The 24446-nt window shown below is 42.2% G+C and overlaps 1 protein-coding gene across 2 annotated transcripts in view; it reads left to right on the top strand.

The window, feature by feature from the left end:
• The first annotated feature begins 1609 nt into the window (after positions 1 to 1609).
• Positions 1610 to 24446, top strand: part of Trpc6 (transient receptor potential cation channel subfamily C member 6) — a 108886-nt gene continuing 86049 nt past the window's right edge. For both annotated transcript variants that reach the window (XM_032910668.1, XM_032910670.1), the window contains exon 1: positions 1610 to 2106. In XM_032910668.1, coding sequence (XP_032766559.1) covers positions 1940 to 2106 — 167 coding nt within the window. In that variant the 5' untranslated portion in view covers positions 1610 to 1939. The remainder of the gene's footprint in view (positions 2107 to 24446) is intronic.

Genomic DNA, 24446 nt, shown 5'->3' with positions numbered 1-24446 from the left:
TTGAAAAAACATTCTTGTGTATGTGTTGAATGTGGTGTGTGTGTGTGTGTGTGTGTGTGTGTGTGTGTGTGTGTATCGTGTGCATGCATGTTGGTGCAGCACCCACAGAAGTCATTAGAAGGCATTGGATGCTCTGGAGCTAGAGTTAGAGGCAGTTGTGAGCATCCTAACGTGGGTGCTGGGAACTGAATTCTGGTCCTCCAGAAGAACAGCTCTTAACCACTGAGTTACCTCTCCAACTCCAGGTGCCAGGACTAACGATGAGCCTTCCACAGACGATTTTTATATCCAGAGGACATTTGCCAACACAAAGCTAGGTCCTTGGGTTCTGTTCCTTTTTCCCAGCTCTCCTCAGTGTTTGCCAAAGACAACATTTTATTGATTTGTAACCTCTTCTGACTTCCTTATGCTTTTCAAGGTGGTTGACATTGCTGTCACTCCCAACACCCATTTCATTGTCTCTTGTTTCTGGGGAAGCAGAACTTGTTCTTTCACTCAGGTGTGATTCACATCTGCTCTCTCTCTCTCTCTCTCTCTCTCTCTCTCTCTCTCTCTCTCTCTCTCTCTCTCCAGCTTCTCACAGAGCCATGTCTACTTCTTTTTGGGACCACCACATTAACCTGATTTCTGTATCCATTTCTGTCAATTTTATTTGCTTTTCAATTTTAATGTTTTTTCTTTTGAGGCAAATTGTGACTCTGTAGGTCACACTGGCTTGGAACTCATGTATAGTCAAGATTAGACTTGAACTCTCCCCAGTTTTCTGCCTCAGGCTTCCAAGGGCAGGGTTTAGAGGTGAGAGCTGTACACTCTGATTATTTAATCACCATTCCTCTTTCCTGAGAGCACTATTAGGAAAGACAGTCCGTTAACTGCCTGCCTCAAGTTAGAGATGCGTTTTACTATGGAGGACTGTTACATGAATGCTGGAAACCTCAACTCCTGTCCCATACTTTTGCCCCAAGCACTTTAACCACTGAGAGATTTCCTTCTGTTCTTATTGAGAAGGTTTTGATTTTGACAGATGTATGACAATTAATCAGTTTTTTTTAAAAAAAAAAAAAACAAGTGTTAAAAGCAGTTAGGACAAGCAGAGCCACGATTTCTGGCGTTCAAATGAATCATGGAGAATTTTCCCGAAAGCAAGCAGGCATCATCAGAAAATGTCCGTTTTCTTGTTGGTTTTCTCAGGAACCAGGAACATTCCGCGGCAAGAACACAGACCGCTCTTCATTTCAAAGTGGAGTCCAAATTCCGTCGGAGCTTGGGAACGGGAGAGAAACATTTCGAGAACAATGAAGGAAGTGTGGAAGACGGAGAGGATCCTGCTTTCTGAGTGTTACTTAAAAGAAACTTCCTCGAAAGCCCTCCCTTGGCGTTACTTAAGAAACCTACTTTGGGAGCAGTTAGCCCTCCCAAGCCCAAATAAAGAGCTTGCCTGGCTCCCCCTAGTTTAGGTTTATTCTGGCTCTGCATGTTGTGGCTTCCAGACAGGGGTCGGCGGATTTCTGGACGGTCCTTTCGATCCCTTTAAAGGTGGGGATCATGACGGAGGATGTGGGGGAAGAAGGCGGGAGGCGAGGGCTGGAGAGTCGCGGTTGACATAGTAACTCTTCAGCTGCTCTCCCTGGCGGCTGCCACTGAGGCTCCGCCTGTGCCCTCTGCCTGGGAACCTGGGACCGCCTGTCTGCGTGGTCCGGATGCGCTCAGGTCAAGGTTCCCTTCGTGGCTGTCTCCTAAGCCCCTAAGTAGTGACTTCTACTCTGGCGGGCAGGGAAGCCACTGGCAGAACCTAGCTAGCCAGGCATCTTCATCTCTTCCCTCATCTTCCTCTCCCGGGCATCGCTTTGCTCTGGGCCAGCTCGGTAGGTGACGCGGCCCCTTCTCCCCAGGTCATCATCCACGGAAGCCGGGGTGCAGGTCGGCCGGGCGCTGTGCCATGAGCCAGAGCCCGGGGTTCGTGACCCGGAGGGGTGGCTCTCCGAAGGCTGCCCCTGGAGCCGGCGCGCGGCGCAACGAGAGCCAGGACTATCTGCTGATGGACGAGCTGGGAGACGACGGCTACCCACAGCTCCCGCAGCCACCTTATGGCTACTATCCCAGCTTGTAAGTATGGGCAAGGGCAGTATGGATTGCAGGAGTGTCTCACCAGCGACGTCTCTTCAGACTCCCAGACAAGCTAGGGGTGCGAACGCGCGCGTGGGACTAGGCTGGCACTTGAGGGCTGCGCTCACCCTATGAGTGAGCCTGTGTGACTCCCGCCTCACCACAGGTGGTGGGATGCCAGGTCACCGCAGGGGACCTGATGCTTTGTCACCACGGGGGCGGGGTATGCTTGGTCAATTACTACAGCCCCTGCCACCCTGAAGAACTCTGCTCAACAGGCACGATCTGAACAGATTCCAGTTTTCGCTCCAGTGACTCAGTTTGTGTGGGAGAGGTGATCAGAACTCTAAGGGTCTCCGAAGACACTTTGGGACAAACCCCATCCTAGTGCACTCTCCAGCTCTACGATAGCCCTCTGGTCTTGAGCAAGGATTACTTAGGGAAAGAATGGGCAACCCCCTTCTCACCCTGGAGCTGAGATTAAAATGGGGAAATAGACCCATTCAGGATTTTGTACCCGTAGGAGGACCCAAAAAACCAGAGACCAGTTCTTTACTAATGGCCTCTCAGTAACCATGAGCCTTTATTTAACAGCAGCAGCAACAACAACAACAACAACAGCAACAACAACAACCTATACGAGGTTGGTGACAGTGGTGCTGGGGAGGGAAAGACAGCAGCTGACGGAATGGAGAAACAAAGTCTCCATTCCTCTTTTGCCCCCCACAGGCTGTGGCCACATGTGCAGCAGGCAGATAGTGTTTCTGGCTTTTTACACCTTCCCTTAATCTCTGCTTGACTGAGTACCCAGGTTTCCTGGCCTGCCACAGCCTTCCGCAAGCTGTTTCCTAGGAAAGCCTTTGTCAGTTCAGTTAGCTCTTCCAGAGTGTGGATAGAGGGCTCCACCCCTCCTCCTCCCCTCCCCCACCCCACCCGGGGGACCTGGCAGACCCTCATGACATAGATTGGCTTTTGGGGCAGTGATCAGGGAGGGTTGAGAGAGTCAAAGTCTGTTGTGGTGTATTTTCCTGGTGAGGACTGAGCCCCCAGGAAATGGGTCATCTACATTTTCTAGAGGATGAAAAAAAAAAGTTGGAAGTGGTTCCATTCATCTGAGCTGTGCACGCCAAACGCATCTACTATAACCTACCGTCCATTCCTGGGAAGTTAAGATACAATTCAGACAACGTAGAATTCACCTCTTAGCTGTACTGCCCAGCATTTTCTTTCTTGCTGGTGTATAGTCATTGCATTTTGTATCCACAGTCAATAGGTAATTTCAGGACACTTCTGTCAATGTTATATTTGCTGTCCAATTAAAAATCTTCTTCTCCGCCTCCCTCTCCCTCCGCCTCCCTCCCTGTGTGTGTGCAGGGGTGGTACTGTGTAGATGTGCTTGCCCATGTGTTAGTGTGTAGAGGCCAGAGATGGGGCATAGATTATCTTCCTCCACAGTGCCCCACATTACATTTGAGGGACAGGGTCTCTCTCTGACCTGAGGCTCCACAGTGCCCCACACTACATTTGGAGACAGGGTCTCTCTCTGACCTGAGGCTCCACAGTGCCCCACTTTACATTTGGGGACAGGGTCCCTCGATGACCTGCGGCCCATCATTTTGCTTACATGGCAGACAAGGCTCTCACCAAATGCTGAGGATCTGAACTTTGGTCCTCATGATTTTGCAATAGGTAGTTTTACCCACTGAGCCCTCTTCAAGCCTTAAAATGCTGTCTCCTCAGACTTAAACCTTCACAAACTTTTTTTTTTTTTTGGTTCTTTTTTTTGGAGCTGGGGACCGAACCCAGGGCCTTGTGCTTCCTAGGCAAGCGCTCTACCACTGAGCTAAATCCCCAACCCCAAACCTTCACAAACTTTGATAGGCATGTGACCACCTGGAGGTTCTGCTAAAACTCCCGGTTCCCTAGGTCTTAGATGTAGCTGAGGACTCTGCACTTTTAACAGTCTCTAGTAATGCTGCATATGCTCTTGACACAAAAACACCAAAGACAAGAAGATGCATGGCAAGAAAAAAATAATTATAGAAAAATGAACTGATCCTAGCATTCCATACAGAGCTATTTGGAAATTTACTGTGAAGCTGGGCCAGGTGGTCCACACCCATGGGCTTAGTTACATAGGAGGTTTCAAGTTTGAAGTCAGTCTGGGCAGCATAAGGAGGTCTTGTCTTTGGATTGAGTTCGGCCAAGCTCCAATGCTGTTTAGTAACATTATCTGTTGGCTAAATTAAGTGATTTAATGACTGAATGCCTTTTCAAGAATTAGATGGTCTCCTTAACAAAACATTTTTATTCTACAATCTCTATTCTGATTTATTTCTTTGTCTTTAGGAAAATGCTTTGCTTTAAATTCTTGCTCTGTTTGTTATCAGCAGTGAGATTAAATAAAGATTTCCAAGTTCTCTGAACAGTTTCTAGAATGTCTTCAAACATGATTTACTGTTTAAGTCACAAATTTCTTTTTTTAATTGGATATTTTCTTTACTTACATTTCAAATGTTATCCCCTTTCCCGGTTTCCCCTCTGGAATTGTCCTATCCCTTCCCCCATCCCTCTGCCTCTATGAGAGTGCTCCCCCACCCACTCCATCCCTCCCTCCCATCTTCCTGCCTTGGCATTCCCCTATACTGGGGCATTGAGCCTTCACAAGGCCAAGGGCCTCCCCTCCCACTGATGCCTGATAAGGCCATCCTCCACTACATATGTGGCTGCAGCCATGGGTCCCTCCATGTGTACTCTTGGGATGGTGGTTTAGTCCCTGGGAGCTCTAGGCAGGGGTCTGCTTGGTTAATATTGTTCTTCCTATGTGGTTGCAAAGTTTTTCAGCTCCTTCAGTTCTATCTCCTCCATTGGGGCTGCATTTTCAGTCCAATGGTTGGTTGAGAGCATCTGATTCTGTATTTGTTAGTTCTGGCAGAGCCTCTCAGGAGACAGCTATATCAAGCTCCTGCCAGCACGTACTTGTTGGCATTCATAATATTGTCTGGGTTTGGTGACAGTATATAGGATGGATACCCGGGTGGGGGCAATTCTGGATGACCTTTCCCTCAGTTTCTGCTCCAAACTTTGTCTCTGTATTTCTTCCTGTGAATATTTTGTTCCCCCTTCTAAGAAGGACTGAAGCATCCACTCTTTGTCTTCCAACTTCTTGAGCTTCATGTGGTCTGTGGATTGTATCTTGGGTATTTCGCACTTTTGGGCTAATATACATGTATCAGTGAGTGCATACCATGTGAGTTCTTTTGTGATTGGGTTACCTCACTCAGGATGGTATTTTCTAGTTCCATCCACTTGCCTGAAGCCAGTTGTGGTGGCACATACTGGTAGGATTTGCTGAAGTAGGCAGAGGCAGGAGGATCATGAGTTTGAGGCCTGCCTGGGCTACACAAATTTCTTTAAATTACCATTGTATATAATAATTTGTATACAATTATATATTCAATTAATTATACGTTTAGAGAAGGTATCTAAATATACTATTTAGAGCAAAAGTACTTTTCTCCTTCAGTCTAGGAATTTCGGACCACTCTTCATATAGCCAGGTAAAAAACAAATACAGAAAGATCCTGTGACAGACTTCGCTTCTTGATGGGCACCATTTGTTGAATCATGTTGAGAGTGAACCATACACAAGAATTAAAGCTTTTCTTTCCCAAATCTATTATTTCTCAAAAAGTTCAGGGTTATTTTCATCCTCTGTGTTCTACATCAAAGTTTTAAGATTTTACAGTTGAATGAAATTACTGGAAAAGTTTAACCAATAAACACTGTTCTTCCGTATGTAAGACGCAGGAGAGAATGCTGAAGAAATTCAATTCCCTTTGGTAAAGGCTTTTAAGCTTGTGAAGGGGTGATTTTTGTTTTTTGTTTTGTTTTACTTTTTCACAGTTGGTGGAGTTTCATGTATCCTTGTGGAGTTGTAGCAACCACTGTTGACCTCAGGTACAGGATGCCTAGTTTCTCAAATCATTGAGATTTCCCTGTAAGATTCCAGAACTTTGTTAGTGGCTGTTCCGGTGATACGACTTCACCCACTCTCACTAAGAAATTTTCTTTCACATTTATCTTCTTAAAAAGAATGTTTTTACATGTAGTTTTGGAGCTTGACTACTGAGGATGGTGGGAAATTATCTCGTGGAAGACCAACTGCACATTCTCAGGCTTTGGGAAATGGGAGTGTCAATATTTTAATGATGGAGCTTTTGAAACAAAGACTCGAGTTTCTTCTTTCTCTAACTTCCAATTAGAAACCAAATGCCATATTCTATTACAGTCATTTTGAGGGATGAATCAAGTAAAGTCTCAAGTATGGCCAAGGCCCTCGGAGTTCCTTTTTTTTTTAAAAGTTGTGTCTGTAGCTTATGACTCTGAACATGAAGGAGAATCCCAGATAAGCACACATCATTAAAGTGTTTTCAAAGCCACAGAGACTAGTTGATTCAGTTCAATTGGTCATTGGATTATAAACTATTGAATTGTTACTATTATTGTTCAGACTATGAATAATGACATGGTAAGAAAAACAAAAGCTATGGGCAATTCAATAATCTTAGTTTAAAGCAACAAGAAAAAGTTATGGTAGCACAGCAGCACAGTGGCTCAGTGGTTAAAGCCACTTGTCCCCCTCCTGAGTTTGATCTCTGGGGTCTGATTTGGGGAGGGGAGAACTCACTCTGGAAAAATATCCTCTGACTTCCATACGTGTATTGTGCAGTAGGTGCATCTCAAATAAATAAATGTAAAAAATACCCCATTGTAGCAAGCACATTGTGAAAATATATTTTAAAGTATTTTAAAACATTAGTAACTTGACAGGCTGGGGATAGATATAGGTCCATGGTAAGGTGCTTGTCAACATACCCAAGGTCTCTGGATTTGATCAAAAGTACCACAGAACAAAACAAGAACGTTATTTAAATTGTTAAAAAAAATTATAGGAGATTGCTGTATGCCACGAACAAAGATGCCAGAGAGACTATAATGTGGGAAAGTCTGGCTGTGAATGAGATGAGAGCTAGAACTGAGGTGTATCTTGAATGAACCATGACTCTAAGAAACTGAGAAGTTAGGGCAGGAAAACTATGCCCACTAGCACAGAGTCAGGACACAAAAACCAGGAAGAAGACATTTCGACCCCTGGCAATTTTAACTAGAGATCCTCAAGCCTTGGGCTCTTAGTGTATTAGCCCTAACCCTAAGTTATGAAGAAGAAATAGTGCCATCCATTTTGACTGCTTAGGAGATTCATCCAAGAGCAAGTCACTGAAAATAGGCTCACTACAGCCAGTGACCAAGCACACAGGGAAACACTTAACTCAGAGAGAGTGAGGAAACAGAAGAATCCATTGCACAGCGAGCTGAAAACAGCAGTGTCAGGGCCTTAGAAACTTAGGATAACAGTGTAAAGTTGGTGTGTATAAAATATCCAGTATAAAAGCAGAAAACCTCATGGAAAGAATGAAACCGAGAAAAGTGACAAATGGAACATCTACAAAAGAAAAGAGTGCAGTTCCATTTTACAACCTTTTTTTATCAAAATTATTGATGTATTATGTGTATGCATGTATGTAGGAGGATACACCCATAAAAGAAAATAATCCAATTCTATTTTTAAAGTTGATTACGAGTGTGTGCGTGTGCGTGTGCACATACATGTGTGTGTGAGTGTGTGTGTAGTATGTGTGGTATATGCATGGTGGCTGCACTTGACTGCAGGTGTGTGCTCCTGTTTGTGCACATGGAGGACAGAGATGGACTTTGAGTGTGCTTTCCTATGGTTCTTTGCCTTGCTGCCTCTTACAGTGAGACAAGGTCTCTCTCTCACCCATCTGTGTCTTTCACCTAGCCAGGTTGGCTAGTAAGTTCTTGGAATCGATTAGTCTCTATTTCCTGATGCTGGGCTTACAGGTTTATGCAACCAGGCCTGCATTTTTTTCCCTTGGGTTCTGGGGATTTGAACTTGGATCCTCATGTTTGCAAAACAAGCTTTTTTATCTCTTCAAAGCCCCAAAAGATTTTAAATTCCATTTTCTATTTCCTATTAAGGAAACAAAAACATGTCGGTAGTGTTTTGAATTCAATGAGAATCATAATTGTCTCTTATGCCCTTTGAAATAACATCATTAACACTAATGACAAATCCTGAACTTTGGTTAAAGTAGGCAAATACATCATCTGTTCATGAAAAATATGATTCCACTTTTATTTTTGAGATAGAGTTTCACTAGGTTCTCCAGGCTAACTTTGAACTCACGATGTAGTAAAGGTTAAACTCCTCCTGATGAGTGCTGATATTTATTATGGGTGTGCAGCACCATACATGTTTGAAAATACAATTCTTAGAGAAAAAAACTCAATGGTACGATTAAAAATACAACTTAGATATAGAATAGTTGATAATATTCCAAGTACAGAGATACATAGAAATATCAATGAATATCAACCAGTATTTAATGTAAAATTTTGCATTCTAGAGCTGCCACTCAGGGGAAGAGTGGGTATGAAAATACTGTTGGTTTTGATTTCTCAGTTTCATTAGGGATCAGCACCTCCCTAGCCATCCACAGTGCAAGAGGGCCTCACCCTTGACCTTATGGAGAGGGCTTTGCAGGACAGACACACCTGTTTTGTTTCAAAATGTCCCGTGACTTGAGGTAATCAATAACCACTGGGAAACACTGATTGTCATGAAACATGTCTTTAGGGTGCCAGCACTGAGCAATGAATGATCCTCAGATGCACTTGACGGGTCTGTAGCACTCGCTCTAGTTAGAGTGTTGTTAATGTCTAAGGAAATGGCACATCATTTTTCTCCACACAGTTATGTTCCCTGCATTGTCAGAAGTAACTTCCCAGGGCAATTTGTATTTTAGAGAGTAAAAATCATCAAAAACGGACATTTTGTTGAGTTCACTCTTCTTTTTTCCCTTCTCCTTTTCATGAAAATGCTAGCTATAATTGGATCCAATGAGTTAAATTAGCATTTGTGATTGCTCTTTGTTTAGGTTCTGCTGGTTTCAATGCAAGGAGACATCTTCATCTTCACCATGTTTCAATTAAACTCTAGCATTTAAAATTTGGTATGCTTCTCAAGATTCCAAGCCACTGGAGTTGACTGGATCACAATTCTTACACAAACAAAGGTTACTGCTATCCCACAGCACATGTCTGGGACATAACTGGCTTCCCTTTGAGCTAACTGAGGCTTCAGGAAGAGAAGAAAACAATACTAAGAAGAATTGTATACAATGCAATGTAAGTTTCTGTTTCTACAGACAACTGATCCAAAATATTTACATCTATCTGGGGGATCTCACATTTTTGGGAAACCTACTCTGTAGTAAGCCTCTTTCTCGTTGTACAAATGTGGTTGAGTCTTAAAAGCAGCCACTTGGCTATTTTTAATGTTTGTTTTACAAATAATGATGGGGAAATTTACAGATGTGAGGCATGAGCAGGAAGTTACAAAGCCAGCAAGTTTTCAGGCAAGCCCAACCCAGTGCATCTCAGAAGCGCACGTGACACACAGGCATAGAAAGGTCCTCTACCGTCTCAGCATCCCGTACAATCACTCTCGTACTCACATAAAGGGCTCCTCACCGCACTGTGATGCTTCCTTCCTCTTGCCACAGAGAATATGGAGAGTCACATGCTGGCTCTGCTCCGCCATGCTCATTATACACAGGGAAGATGGGAGAAAAATACCATGAGTCTGTATGATGCTAGGCAACGTTGACTCTGGCTTTCTGTTTCTAAAGTGTTCTCTGTCTTTGCTGGTCAGAGTCAGCCTACATACTCCATACCTTTAATTGCTTTCTGAATCTATTTACTCATCTCTATTGACCTGATACACTCACACCCAGTAAGGAGAATTTACAAACTTATTGTGGACTTTGACATTAATTAATTATTTATCATCCCAAGCACCGCTCACATTCCAGGTCCCCCCTCACTGAGACCCTCCCCATACCTTTCCTCTTCTCCTCTGAGAAGGCAGAAGTTCTCTGAGAAGGAGGAGCTACCCAGGTTATTCTGCTGCCCTTGGTGCATCAAGTCTCTGCCAGATTAGGTGCATCCTCTCCCACTGAGGCCAGTCTCATAAACCAAGTAAAGAACACACGTGGACTAGAATGAGGCTCCCTGCACATACGCAGCAGATGGGCAGCTCAGTCTCCATGTAGGCACCCTAACAACTGAAGTGGACGCTCTCCCTAAAGCTGTAACCTAACTGTGATATTGTGGACTTTTCTATGCTTCAGAGATATTAAGCCATTCAAACTGGAATAAAAGCTGTGAGGTGTGAGCATTTCAAACTCTTATTTTACTGATAAGGAAAGAGTCATACAGCTAAGAGGTTGATGGATGTTTCTACTGTGTCACAGCTTGCATGAGAAGGAATTAGAATACAGGAAGGGACCAAAGACTCCCTCATCATTTCCATCAACAGTGAAATGAAGCTTTGAAAGGTTGCCAGTCTTTCTCACCAAGGAAGATGTTTGTTCCACAATAAGTGTTCTATTTAACCAAAAATTCACAAATAGATGACAAATATTTAAAGAATACAGACACTATTGTATAAACATACATATATAATTTAAATAAAATTTTCTAATCTGGGAGGACAATGCTCTCTCCAATGACCAAAGGTCATCTAACAAATGCTCTTAAACCGGGTATGAGAAGCCCTCTTTTGAGGCAGGGATGTGGAAAAACCCCTGCCAGCGGGTGGAAGATAAATCCCAATTGCTGGAGACACATGTACTTCAGACACAGGGTACAGAGGTCCTTGAGCTGGAACTGACCTGAACACCTCCTCCCTGAAGGCAAGCTCTCATGGTACTGGAAGGTGCCACACAAGCTTCCAAAGGAGAGAGGAGTCAACAGTCCTCCCCAGTTATGATGCCGATGAACATGAGGAACAATGGATGCCACTACAATGAGGAGCATGGCATGATAACCCTTACTTGTAACAATGCCATTCTTGCCTTGGAAGTAATCCACAGCTATCTAATTCAGTAAGAGTGGAACCATGCCTGGTTTTGTCAGTAAACTCATCGATCTTGGAGAAGAAACTATAGCATCTACTTTACAAAGCCAGCATAATCCCTAACTACACTCTAATCATTTGTCCTTACACTTATAGACAAGTGTAGTCCTTACACCATCAAGAAAATTGATGACTTGTTACAAGACATAGACCATTACAAAAGACCACAATCAATAAAAGGACAGAATTATGAAGCCCAATTCCAATGGACGCATGCTTAAAACACTCTTATATAAGGGTAAGAGAACATTGCATAAGAGGGTCAGAGAGTTTGCTGTGAGACTGTTTCTCTTAGTAATGTCAAAAGCTACATTCGTAAAGTCTCAGCAGCATGACGTCCCAAACATGCATGGAACAAGGACAACAATAGACATGCCAAAGTGGACTGGGAAAGGTCATGAGTTCTCAACCCTACAGAAAGAGCTACAGGCACCCAAACAATAACAAGCATGAGAAATAGTCTTCCCCAGGGAAGAACACACCCATTGTTATCCAATACCAAATGGTCAGCCCTGAAAACATGCATACAAGTAACATTATATAGGCGGAGAAGGTTATGTTTAGATGTAGACATGTATGCACTCAATAACAGTTAAGTGAAACAGAATTTGAAAGAGAGCAAGGACGTGTATATGGGAGAGATTGTGAGGGAGAAACAGGAATGGAGAAATAAAGTATATTATAATTCTGAAAGCAAAAGATTATACACATAAAGTGCACCTTTTCTAAAATAAGTACAAAATTTCTCCCATGCCTGTACACAGTTCCTGTTAGAGACACTGGTTCAAATGACAGGGTGAGGTTCTGGAGCTCAACTGCTGAGAGCTCACACCACCTCTGAGAGGACCAGAGTTCAATTCCCAGCCTCTGCATAGGGTACCTAGAACTTAAGCTCCAAGAGAATCTATCTTCTGCCCTTTTCTGGCTTTCACTGGTACGTACACTCACATAGCACATACATACCCCCTAAAATTAAAAATAAAACAAATCTTAAAAAACAAAAGCAACAGCATGAAACTAGAATTCAATGTAGGATTTGCATAATTTATTTTTTAAATTTTATTCAATATATATATTTTATTCACATATATAATATATATGTCATGATTTTTCTTTCTCCCAACTTTTGCCAGTTTCTCTCCATCCAACTTCATGTCTTTTCTCTTGCTCTCAAAACAAACAGAACAAATAAACACAAAAAATACTAAAAATTTATGAGACAAAGCAAAACTCAAATAAATAAAAGTGGATTTGCTTACGTTAAAAAAGTATGTGTGTAGTATTTACCCAGAGGTATGTACTCAGGAATTCAATGAGTCGATGATTGTGTTAAGATTGATTGTCTATTCAGGGCAAATTTCATGTTTCCATTATAGAAACTCTGAATTGAGTACAAGAAGCATCTTGTCCTGACATGATCAATACAAACAAAACCCCCATGTTGAACCTTGAGAGGCTCTTCCTGGGACAGGCTAACAAAGTGAATGATTAAATGACCAGAATTAACATATGAATTGGAAATGAGCTGATTTCTAAGGGTAACTTAAAAATTCATTCAGGGAATTACAATGCTGCAAATGAAACTCTCCCCTGTTATTGCAATATTAGCATTCTTTTTTTATTTTTTTTATTGGATATTTTATGTATTCACATTTCAAATGTTATTTCCTTTCCTGGTTTCCCCTCCGGAACCCCCCTCTCCCTTCCTCTCCCCCTGCTTCTATGAGGGTGCTCCCCTCCCACCTACCCACTCCCACTTTACTTCCCTGGCATTCCCCTACACTGGGAATCAAGGGCTTCTCTGATACCAGACAATGCCATCCTCTGCTACATATGAGACTGGAGCCATGGGTTGCTCCATGTGTACTCTTTGGTTGGTGGTTTAGTCCCTGGAAGCTCTGGGATTCTGGTTGGTTGATATTGTTGCTCTTCCTATGGGGTTGCAAAGCCTTTCAGTTCCTTCAGTCCTTTCTCTAACTCCTCCATTGGGGTCTTTGCACTTAGTCCAGTGGTTGACTATGAACCTCTGATTCTGTATTTGACATGCTGTGGCAGGGGACATGCTATATCAGGAGACAGCTCTCAGGAGACAGCTATATCAGGTTCCTGTCAGTAAGCATTTCTTGTCATCAGCAGTAGTGTCTGGGTTTGGTGTCTGTATATGGGATAGATCCCCAGGTGGGGGTCTCTGGATAGCCTTTCCTTTAGTCTCTGCTCCACACTTTGTCCCTGTATTTCCTTTAGACAGGAGCCCTTCTGGGTTAAGAATCTGCAGATGAGTGGGTGATCCCATCCCCCAACTGGGGACCTTGCCTAACCTCTGGATATGGTCTCTACAGGTTCTCCCTCCCCTTTGTTGGGCATTTCAGCTAATCTCATCCCTATTGGGTCCTGGAAGCCTCTTGCTTTCCTGGCATCTAGGACTTGCTGGTGGCTACCCCCAGTTCCCCATCCCCCACTGCTACACACATCTGTTCAAATTCCTGACACATCATCTCCATTTCCTCTCATACCTGATCTTGCACTCCCCACCCCCGTCACCCTCCTCTCTTCCTCCCATGTCCCTCCCATCCTCAACCTCCCTTGAGTATTTTGTTCCCCCTTCTAAGAAGGACTGAATCGTCTACATTTTGTTCTTCCTTCTTCTTGAGCTTTATATAGTCTATGAATTGTATCTTGGGTATTCTGAGCTTTGGGGCTAATATCCACTTATCAATGAGTGCATACCATGTGTGTTCTTCTGTGAATGGGTTACTTCACTCAGGATGATATTTTTCAGTTCCATTCATTTGCCTATGAATTTCATGAAGTCATTGTTTTTGATAGCTGAGTAATATTCCATTGTGTAGATGTACCTCATTTTCTGTATCCATTCCTCTGTTGAAGGGCATCTGGGTTGTTTCCAGCTTCTTACTATTATAACTAAGGCTCCACATAGTGGAGCATGTGTCCTTTTTATATGTTGGAGCATCTTTTGGGTATATGCCCAGGAGTGGTATAGCTGGGTCCTCACGTAGTACTATGTTCAATTTTCTAAGGAACTGCCAAACTGATTTCCACAGTTGTTTTATAAGCTTGCAGTCCCACAAGCAATGGAGGAGTGTTCTTCTTTCTCCACATCCTTCTCCACACCTGCTGTCACCTGAGTTTTTGGTTTTTGCCATTCTGACTGGTGTGAGGTGGAATCTCAGAGTTGTTTTGATTCACATTTCTCTGATTAAGGATGTGGAACGTTTCTTTAGGTGCTTCTCGACCATTCGAGTTTCCTTGGGTGAGAATTCTTTGTTTAATTCTGCAGACATTCCCAAAGAACAGACTGAAGAGCAGCGGACAGCTGTGCAGGCCTAGTCTCTGGGTCGGATGAAAATTCTTGCACTTCCGTATGCCATGAGGCTGTCTTCCCCGTACTTCCTACTTACATGCAGAGCTGGTCACTTCCCCAAGATGAAAAAGTCACTAATTGATTTCAATGGTTGTTTAAATTATTTACATTCACTGGGCACTGTAATTGGAATCTGTGTGCTCCTCATCTCATGAACTCTAAGTAGCTGTCATCTGTAGCCTCTAGAAACTGCAGTTTAGATTTTATGTCATAGTTGTTGAAATGACTTTTGTGCCTGCATTTATATAGATGTGGCTTATGGATAACTTAGGAACACAGAAAAGGAGTATATACATAAAATAATTTTTTTTTTTTACCACATCATGAACACTTCACATCTAATGTGACTCTCCTGAGTCCATTGTAACCGAGGCTCTTCAGTGGCCCTGTGTTCTAGAGTGCTGTGCTAAGCAACAAACAGAATGTTGGGGTAGAGACAGTTTTAAGATTTATTTATTAACTTATTATTATGGGTGTGTGTGTGTGTGTGTGTGTGTGTGTGCGTGCGCAGATGTGTGCAGATGCCAGTGAGGACTGTAGAAGGTATTAGCCATTCCTGGAGCTGGAGTTGCAGGTTGTTGTGATCTTCCTGATGTGGGTACTGGGAACCAAACTCATGCCCTTCGCAAGAGCGACAAGTTCTCTTACCCCCGACCCATTTCTCCAGCTCCTCGTATAGGCATTTTTAAATTCAAGTATGCAGTTTATTGGTGTGATGCAATTAAACTGACTTTATAATTGTATGTTTCCAGAACACTGCTTAAAGAATCCAATTCACTGCTGTCCCTTATGGACTCCTGGTCGTCCCTGACACACACACACAGATGCACATTTATTTTTTTCTTATGCGTGAAGAGACTATTTTGCACTTTTTCTGGGATTTATTTCTGAACGTTTATCTCCCACTGAACCCGTGGAGGCTATTGCTTTTAATGTTCCTACAGGCACTGCTGATTAAAGCTATGTCCCAGCAATGATTGTCACTCAGCAGAGCTTTGGCACGGTGGCTTACAATATAAGACACGTGCAGTGTTAAGCTTGTTAAAATAGGAGAAACAAGGGCTGATCCCTAGGAGAAGCTAGCTCTCCCAGCAGTCATCAGTTGCCCATAGTTCTTAGCCCAGGCATGAGACCCCATGGAATGTCCCTCTGCACATCAGCATGTCTACTGATGTTGCCATTGTTCTGGCCTTGTTTGTGTAACCATTTCCTGGAGAGACTGTTTCACACTGGACTGCTTTTTATTCTGGTTCTTAGAATCTTTCTGCCCCCTCTTCCACATTGTTCCCTGAAAAGATACAGGAATTGTGACATTGTATCCATTGGGGCTGGCACCCCACAATCTGTTGATCTTTAGTGGGACTGACACCCCATGATCTGTTGGTCTTAAATGGGGCTGGGTATCCCATGATTTGTTGACGTTGAGGATTTCCAAGTGTGGTTGTCTGTAATGATCTCCATTTGCTGCAAAAGAGATACTTCTTTGATGATAGGTGATGGGTGCCTTTATCTGTGGGTATAAAGATAAAGTTTAAAATGTATTAAGAATCATGCTGGTCTAGCAGAATAGTGATTCTTTCTAAGATCAGTGACCTTACTGTGAAGTTGGCTAGATTTCTAGTCCCAGGCATGAGAATAGACCTTCCTTCCTGTTGAGTGGGTCTTAAGATGAATTAGGTAGCTGTTGGTTATCACGGACTAGCAAATGCTGCGTAGACACCTTTCTGCATCTCTGTCCTGCTGGTCACCGTTGTGATGCATATGGCTGCAGCTCAATAGAACTTGCTTCCCTCCTTTAGCAGCATACACAGTGTTTTCTAGTACTATGAAGGCTACATTGCAGGAAAGAGGCCTTTAGTTAAGATTTTGCTAGAATCATCCAAGTCCAATATCCTAAGTGAGAGCTGTCTTCAGCAATAGGGTCTTACCCTCAACCTCTGGCAGTCAAACACCAATAGTGTAGACTGTTGCAAGCCGCTTGGACTCCCCTGACCAACATTTCAAAAGGAGAGTTCTCATGTCTGCTACTTTTCTTTTTGTTTTCTTGTGTTTCTCGTGTCTGTGGTTCTTTTGGGGACCATTGCCATATGTGTGTATAGATAAATATATATTTTATGTTTTATGTATAATTTCTACTAAATATAAAATAATATGGCTTCTTGAGGCTTTATCAAACATTGGTGTTATTTGCCCAGTTTCCTCTCTTCTCCTTCTATATTGACCTCTCTCCTCCCCTACTTGGAGCCTCTCCCTAGTTTTCATTTCCCCTTTTCTATCACCTGTATCTTGTTATTTTCCGGCCAAGAGATCCCTCCGCTCCCAGCATAGTCCCTTTGTACTTTCCTGGTTTCTGTGGTTATTTCATGTTGTAGACTCATATCTGAAGATTTAGAGGTAAGAATCACAGATGAAAGAATATGTAGCATTTTATCTGTGTCTGGGCTACTTTACTCAATGTGAGCTTTCCTAGGTCCATTTATTTACCTGCAAATTTCATGATTGCAATTTTCTTACAGCTAAATATTAATCCATTAATATACAAATCACATTGTCATTTCATTCACCTGCCCCCTTTTTGTTGTTTAGTGCAATGTTAAGCTCTGAAATCACATACAACAAAACAGGCCCAGTAGGATTCATATATTTGTGTGTGTTTGTGTATATAATGGTGATGATCCAAGAAAGAGCCATTCATTTGAGAGTTGTGGGGATATAGGTGGGGTGGGAAGGAGAGTACCTCAAAAGGGAAGAGAAGATGATTTAATTTTCTTTAAGTTAAAAATGTAGTTTAAAAACAGGAGAGACATATATTCTTGAATTATGAAATATGATGCCCAGTGTGCTGGAGCTATGAGGAGGCATGAAAGGTTAAAGGGCAACACCATCTTTTACAATCTGTGGCAAATTTCCGTGGCTTGTACTTTATATTTTCCAGCTGACTTTGAAGTATTGTTGGTCCTTCGCTTTATTTGCATTGCTCCTTATGGAAAATCAGTCTAATTTCCACTTGGAGGCAAGGAAAGGAGGAAAGAGACGTTCAGAATGACCCAAAGCTCTAATTCAGCTCATCTTATGGCTTTCAGCTCAGAGTTTATTTCACACATTTTTTTTTCATGTAGTTTCATAAAAAGCCTCCATAAAACTTAAAAAATTCTAATGATTTTTAAGGTTAGATTTCTTTGTTTTATTTTATGCATATGGGCGTTTTGCTTGCATGTAACACATGCATTTCTGGTGACTGTGGAAGTCAGAAGATGGTCTTGGGTCTTCTGGAAGGGGAGCTAGGGATTGCCAAAGGCTACTGTCTGGGTACTGAGAACTGAACACAGGCCCTCTGCAACAACAAGGGGCTCTTTGACATGATTTTCTGTAATTAATAATGGCAATAGAAACACTTAGTATTTTTTCTGTGCTTAGTATAGTTCTAATAAGTTTATTCCATGTATGAATTTACTCAGTTCTCCTGGCATTTCTCAGAGTGTGAAGCTCTGCATCTGCTGTGTCCCAGATAACAGTCCTCTGGTGTGGAGGTTGTGGAATATGACAATAAAAGTGAGGAGTGACTTCTAGCTTTGTTTAATCTCCATCGGTGCCCATTGCTTTATGTGGCTGGGCTAGCGCATTGATTAGTTCCTTGAAGCACTGGCAGAGAGAACATGGGAAGGGTGCATTGTGTTCTCGGCACTGGCTTAAGCATTTTGTACATGCAAACTCTTTATACCCAATTGCAACCCTAGAAGTCGGCTTATTGTTTCTCCCCATGCTATGGATAGGGAAAAATGTGTAAACTTATGAAGTGACCCTCCAAAATTCATGTGCTTAATTAAGCCAGGTGGGATTCAAACTCAAATACTTTGATGCCAGGGTACATATCTACAATGCTCTTTCTGTACTCTTGGGTAAATAAGGTGATTTTTTAAAATACTTCTTCCAAACTCTTATTCCAAAGGGGTCAGGAACAAGGGCAAAGATCACTTTGCCATTCGTGTTTTAATTTATGATGGTATTCTAGAATGCGAAGTTTTACAGAAATATGCATTTTCATATGGCTCAATAATTAAAAAAATAAAGAGAAAAGAGAGAAGAATGACAGCATGGGTTGCAATGGGGTTTGCTGTGGGAAAATTCTCGGATTCAGGATGAGATCATAGTTCTCTCGAAGGCGGGAACTTCCCCAACTGAAGCCTGAGTACATAGTGCTTATTCTGCTTCTTACAAGTCTGGTTAAACTGGGTGACTTCATCCCCTCCTCCTCCTCCTCCTCCTCCTCCTCCTCCTCCTCCTCTTCCTCCTCCTCCTCCTCCTCCTCCTCCTCCTCTTCCTCCTCCTCTTCCTCCTCCTCCTCCTCCTCCTCCTCCTCCTCCTCCTCCTCCTCCTCCTCCTCCTCCTCTTCCTCCTCCTCCCGGCTCCTCCTCCTCCTCTTCTCCTCCTCTTCCTCCCTCCTCCTCCTCTTCTTCTTCCTCCTCTTACTACTACTACTACTCCTTCTTCCTTACCCTATGCATATTTCTCTCTTCAGTTGCAGATTTTATTTTTGCATCTTCTCTTTCTTTTATGAGGTTTTATTTTGTCAATTTTCAGGAGAATTACAGGAAGAAGACACACAAACATTAGAAACCACATGATCAAAGTCACTTTGATGTTTTAGTATCTCAGAACACTCCTTTACCTCAATTTCTCTCTGTTCACCTAGGCAATCAACTCCATTCTTCCACAATATGGCATGGCTTTGCCCTTCGGAGGCATATCCCAGGTGATTTATTAAGAAGAATTACATAAACTCTTAAAAAGTTACTTTTCAAAAAAGTTTTCATGACTATCCCTTAATATATTTATATGCTTGTATATTAAATGTAAATAATCATATATGTGTATGTGTATAAACTAAGGTGGCTTTAAATATCTTCTCATATCTTTATATTTATACATTATGTATATTCTAAACATGATGATGGAATCCATAATTGTTTTTATTTCTATTTGACATTATTATCATAAATTTTAGACTATTTAAATTTAGCCTTAGAACTTTCTAAAAGTGGCAGACTTCATATATTAAGAGAATATATTTATACATATATATATATATATATATATTCTAGCTCATTCCCTCTTAGATTTTGGCCAGATCACATATAATATAAAGGATTAAAAAACAAGAATCACTCTTCTTCAGTATACTTCAATTTGCATGGAAATTTAAGTGTTATTTATGTGTATGGTTCTTGTATAAATGAAAGATTTGCAAAGGACTTCTAGTATAGACTTATATATAAGTAAGTGCTCATATTGGCCTAAGCCAAAGATTTTATCTATTCTCATGAAGTTTGTTCTGTACTTTTCGCCTATAACATACTAGAAACAACAAATGAGCAGAGACAACCTTCAGGAGTTTGTAATTTTCATTGCTGTCAGCTTGACTGACAGGGTTACGTAAAAGACGAGCTACTCAAACGGAAGGTTATACTGTAGGAAGAAATGTCCCATAACACCCAAACTCACTTAAAATATTGATATTTTATTGGCAGTAAGGTATCATAGATTTCCACTTTGCTCTGGGACAGGCTATGCTTGCTTTGTTTCTACCAGGGCATCCCTCAGAGAATCCCTTTCTTTAGCTTTCTCTGAACTCCACAGTGCTTCTCCTTAGAGCTCCCATAATGCTCTGGGGAAACTGACTGGGAATTTTTAGACACTGCAATACAAGGACTCTCTGACGTGTTCAAATACTAAGGGCAGCGTTGGAGCTTAGTACTGTGCTAGTAAGTTTTGAAACAATGTGATATCCAAAAAATGCCTGATAAATGGGTGGGTGGTTGAATGAATCAGTGTAGCCAAGTCAAATTCATCCAAATTTGATGTAAAGAGAGGAAGGGGTAGGGGACATATTTACTGTGAAGTTGCCCTTCATGACAATGACAGTTTTTATTTGGCTTTGATCAATAATGGCTACGAAGCACCAGAGCCTTGTGTTCCTAAATTCTGTCACTGTTAAAAGAGAAGTCAGAAGTAAGATTTCATATGGGGAATGTTCTGATGTTTCAAATACTGGATGATCCAAAAGGACAATAGACCAGATATAACTCCTATCCTATAACTTTTAAAGACTTAGAATGAGCAAATGGTCAGTTTCCATGAGACTGTAACTCAAGGTTGAATAAAATCTGCTCCCTCAAAGGCTAAAGTAATGAAATCGGGGATTCCATCAATTCGCAAAGTCTTGGCGTTCCTGTGTTCTACAGGCTTCGTTTTTATTTCTGAAGCTAGGCAAACAGCCCTTTCTTTTTCACAAGGTAGTCAGCCATCATTTTAAAATGGGCTGATAAAAAAAGATATATTGACTAAAATGTAGAAACTTGTAAGTTTATTAGGAAATAAATCTTAAAAACATGATATTGATAATATCCCTTTCACTTGCCAAGAAATTCTTTGAGTTCCCTGGAAAAGCTTCCAGGCAGTGTCCACAGCAGGTCACCTTGTTAAGGTTTAACAACTACGGTCACAACATCATGACAAACCATTCCAGAGGAACTTGCTGAGCTGGAGCATGTCGAACTTTACAAATGAAAAATTATTTATATAAAATTCTTAATGTTTTATGTTCCTCACTGCAGAATAAAAATGACTTGCTCTCAGAGAGATCTGGTACATCCTGCTGTAAGCACAAATATTTCTTAATGTTTGTTTTATATTAAAAGTTTGCATCTGATTCCACAATGTTCCCATGTTAACTTCTCCCAGAGAGATGTAATGTGTTTATCTATAACTTTGTGTGTCATTAGGCTGTACCACAAGCTCAGGGGTATTTGTTCTAAAATAGGGAAAAGCCCATGACTCACACTGATTACTATGCAAAAGAAAATACGAATGTAACTACTCTCCAAGCTCAGACCACGAACAAACATACAGCCCATAGGACCCTTCCCAGACAGGAAAAGGAAGTTGTGGGACTGAGAGGAAGCCTTTAAAGGCTACGGAATAGCAGAGAGGGCTAGTACAGCTTGGTGAAAGAGTAGGATGCCATGTCACAGAGTTGAAAAGGAAGATATTTTTGAACGGAAGAAATAGTACAGAGCCACCATATGGTCCACGACCAGCTGACCCCAAGCCTAAAGCATCCTGCCTTTGAAGAGTAGGGGAGAAAAGCTTATTTCACCAAAAGGGGGTTAGTTGTATAATCACCTATTGATACAGAAGTCACATGACATGACTCCAAAATCTACAGTTCCCTTGTTGCTAGCCATGTCCTTGTGGCATAGCACAGGGTGTGGGCAAGAGACATCAGCCCTCACTGTGAGCTGTGGGACAAGAAACACACCAATCTGACCTGGGAAAAGCCCAAGCTGTGGAGTGGGGCCTGGGTGACTGTCCCCAGACTTAGCAACAGAGAAGACAAGCTTAGGGAAGGCAGGAAGGGAAGGATCAAGGGCACAACGTGAGCACGCTTAGCGGGAGCACAAAGGACTGCAGGGTACAAGCTGGTGAGGGTGCCTCTAGCTCTGCCAGTCCAGTGGCTATTTACTTCAGCTGGGAGTTCAGAGACCATTTCTCACCACCTTTTAGTTAGCAAGGAAGCTTGGTGATTTGCTGTGCTTTATGTTCTTTTGTTTCTCCCTACTCTTCATGTGAGGGTCCTCATTTGCTTTCTCTCATTGCTTGGTTTTGGGCAGCCACTACCTGAAGTCCGCTAGGCTGGGAGGAGACTGCAGAGGTTACCATTGTGCCTCACTGTTGCCAGGGCACTCACCCACCATATTCCCAGGCCTTATGGGATTCCTGCAAGCCTGGGAAATGGTGAAGAGACAAGCACACTGAGCTGTTGTTCCTCCCTTACAAAGTCCAGTTTCAGTGTTGCTCAACTTTGGAATAACCGCAAGTGTCCAGTTAAGGCAATAAGTACAGCATTTATGCAAATGAAGGCTTTTAAAATGAGCGTGTGTAAATATAAAACTTTAAAATTTAGGTCCAACTCATTGCAAGTCTGCAGTTAATGAAAAGACAGAAGTGGGAAGAGCCAGCTTCCCTTTGAGTGCTTCCTGTTGAAACCACACAGGATGCAGCGCTGTCTCACACATCCACTGTGCTGCACACTCTGGTCTGTCTGCCTGGAATGCTGATGCTGTTCGCTTATTTATAGAATCAATTGCATTGGTTACATGTAGTTTAGACTTCACCTTCCTCTAAATTCAGCCGAGACTCCAGCATTTTTAATACTTTATTCTATGCACAGTACATGTAAATTCCCTCCCAACATTTTCCCACTAAGTTATGAGATCTTGCAATGGTGTGCTGAACAACATAGGCGCTTACAAAATCATTCCCTCCCACGGACTCCTGATCTCAGCACAATAAGTCTTCCAAGCGTATTTGTGGAGGGAGTGATCCCTGAGTACTTTGACTCCTCTGGTGCTAACTGTGGAGCTAAAAGGGGGTGAACAGAAGGCCTTTGACAGGTGCAGGAGCCTGGGTAGCTCTTAGCAGTGTGGCATAGCTGTTATGTCTGCAGGAGAAATGACTGAGCGCAAAGGCACCCTGAAGACCTCTTTAGCTTTTTTATTTTATCATCTCAGAGTTTTATTTATTTATATAATAATTTTAGTAATTCCATTCCACATTCCCTTCTCATACTCCCCCTCTCCCGTTGGAGCCCTTCCTCTCAACAAGCCCCACCCGTTATTTCCCTGTCTTATGTGTTGCATTCTAAGTTTAGTTGGAATTTCTGATCTGAGCAAGAACAGGGGTTACTTAATAGAACATGGGCAACATATCAGTGGCAACACCACTGGAGAAAATGGCAGCCCTTCCCCAGCAACCACTAACTGCTAATAGTTCCTCACCAACTCATGGTGAAATGTTGAGAGGCCTAATGGTGTTCTGATAGCCAGTTGGAATTTCTTAGGCGTGCAGTCTAGCTGGTCCTAAAGTATTTTTTCTGTAGGACAATGGTCCAAGCATGAACTGTTACTACAGCTTTAGCCTAAAATTGATGTCAAAGGGTCTGATCTGATGGGTGGCCAAGTCAAAAGGATTTAGTGGGCAGTTAAAAGTTTGTACTCAGCCTATGGTGGCATCCGTCTGTTTTTGTTCATCCAGCATTAATTAGAATATTGGCTGTGACAGAGTTGCAGGAGAAGGAAGACAAAACTGAGTGTGGAAGAGACAAAAACTAACATTTAAAGCAAATGTATTAGGGGTGGAATCCAGGGCATACCTAAGTCCTCTCCATTACAGGCGGGCATCTGTGGCTACCCAGGCTAGCTCAGGTTCATGATCCCGACTTAGCCAGGGCAGGAGATGAATACTGTTTCCTTCTTGGTGTGCTTTATCCCATGACCATGATTTGACTTCCCATTAGAACCCACTTCCATAATTTCTAGACTTAAAGGGAACCTTGCTTTTCGTATGACTGGCAGTAAAACATTTTTCTAGTATCTAGAAAACAAGATTTCTTGGTTCTGATATTTTTACCTTACATATGCCATTGGAAACAGCAAAACCACTCTGACTCAAGTTTGATGAGGTTCATCATTGCTCTTCATAAACATACCCTGTCATGTTCATGTCTGTTGTTTTCAGCCCTCCACAGAGCCCAGAATTAGACTAGGTGTTTTTCCACTGGAGTAAAATGTCTCCTCCACACCAGTAGGAAAGAGAAACGCACAAGTTCTAAGCAAGATACACAGCTAGAGATATCTTCTATCTTCTTAAGAGATAGATTTTATAAAATTACTCAATTTAATAGAGGTAGGACTTCCTATCTTTCAGAATCTGTAGAGAAGAGTTAACTTATGCTTCCTTCTGGGCAATGAACAAACAAATATAAAAATGAGAAGGAAAAGAAATCCCTAGAGCAGAACTCAGTTTCTGACTTGGTGGCTCAGTTTCTGTTCAGTG

This window comes from Rattus rattus, chromosome 8, assembly GCF_011064425.1.
Source record: "Rattus rattus isolate New Zealand chromosome 8, Rrattus_CSIRO_v1, whole genome shotgun sequence".
In the NCBI taxonomy this organism is placed as follows: domain Eukaryota; kingdom Metazoa; phylum Chordata; class Mammalia; order Rodentia; family Muridae; genus Rattus; species Rattus rattus.
The sequence above is the reverse complement of the archived record's forward strand: the minus strand, read 5'-3'. Positions and strand labels throughout refer to the sequence as shown.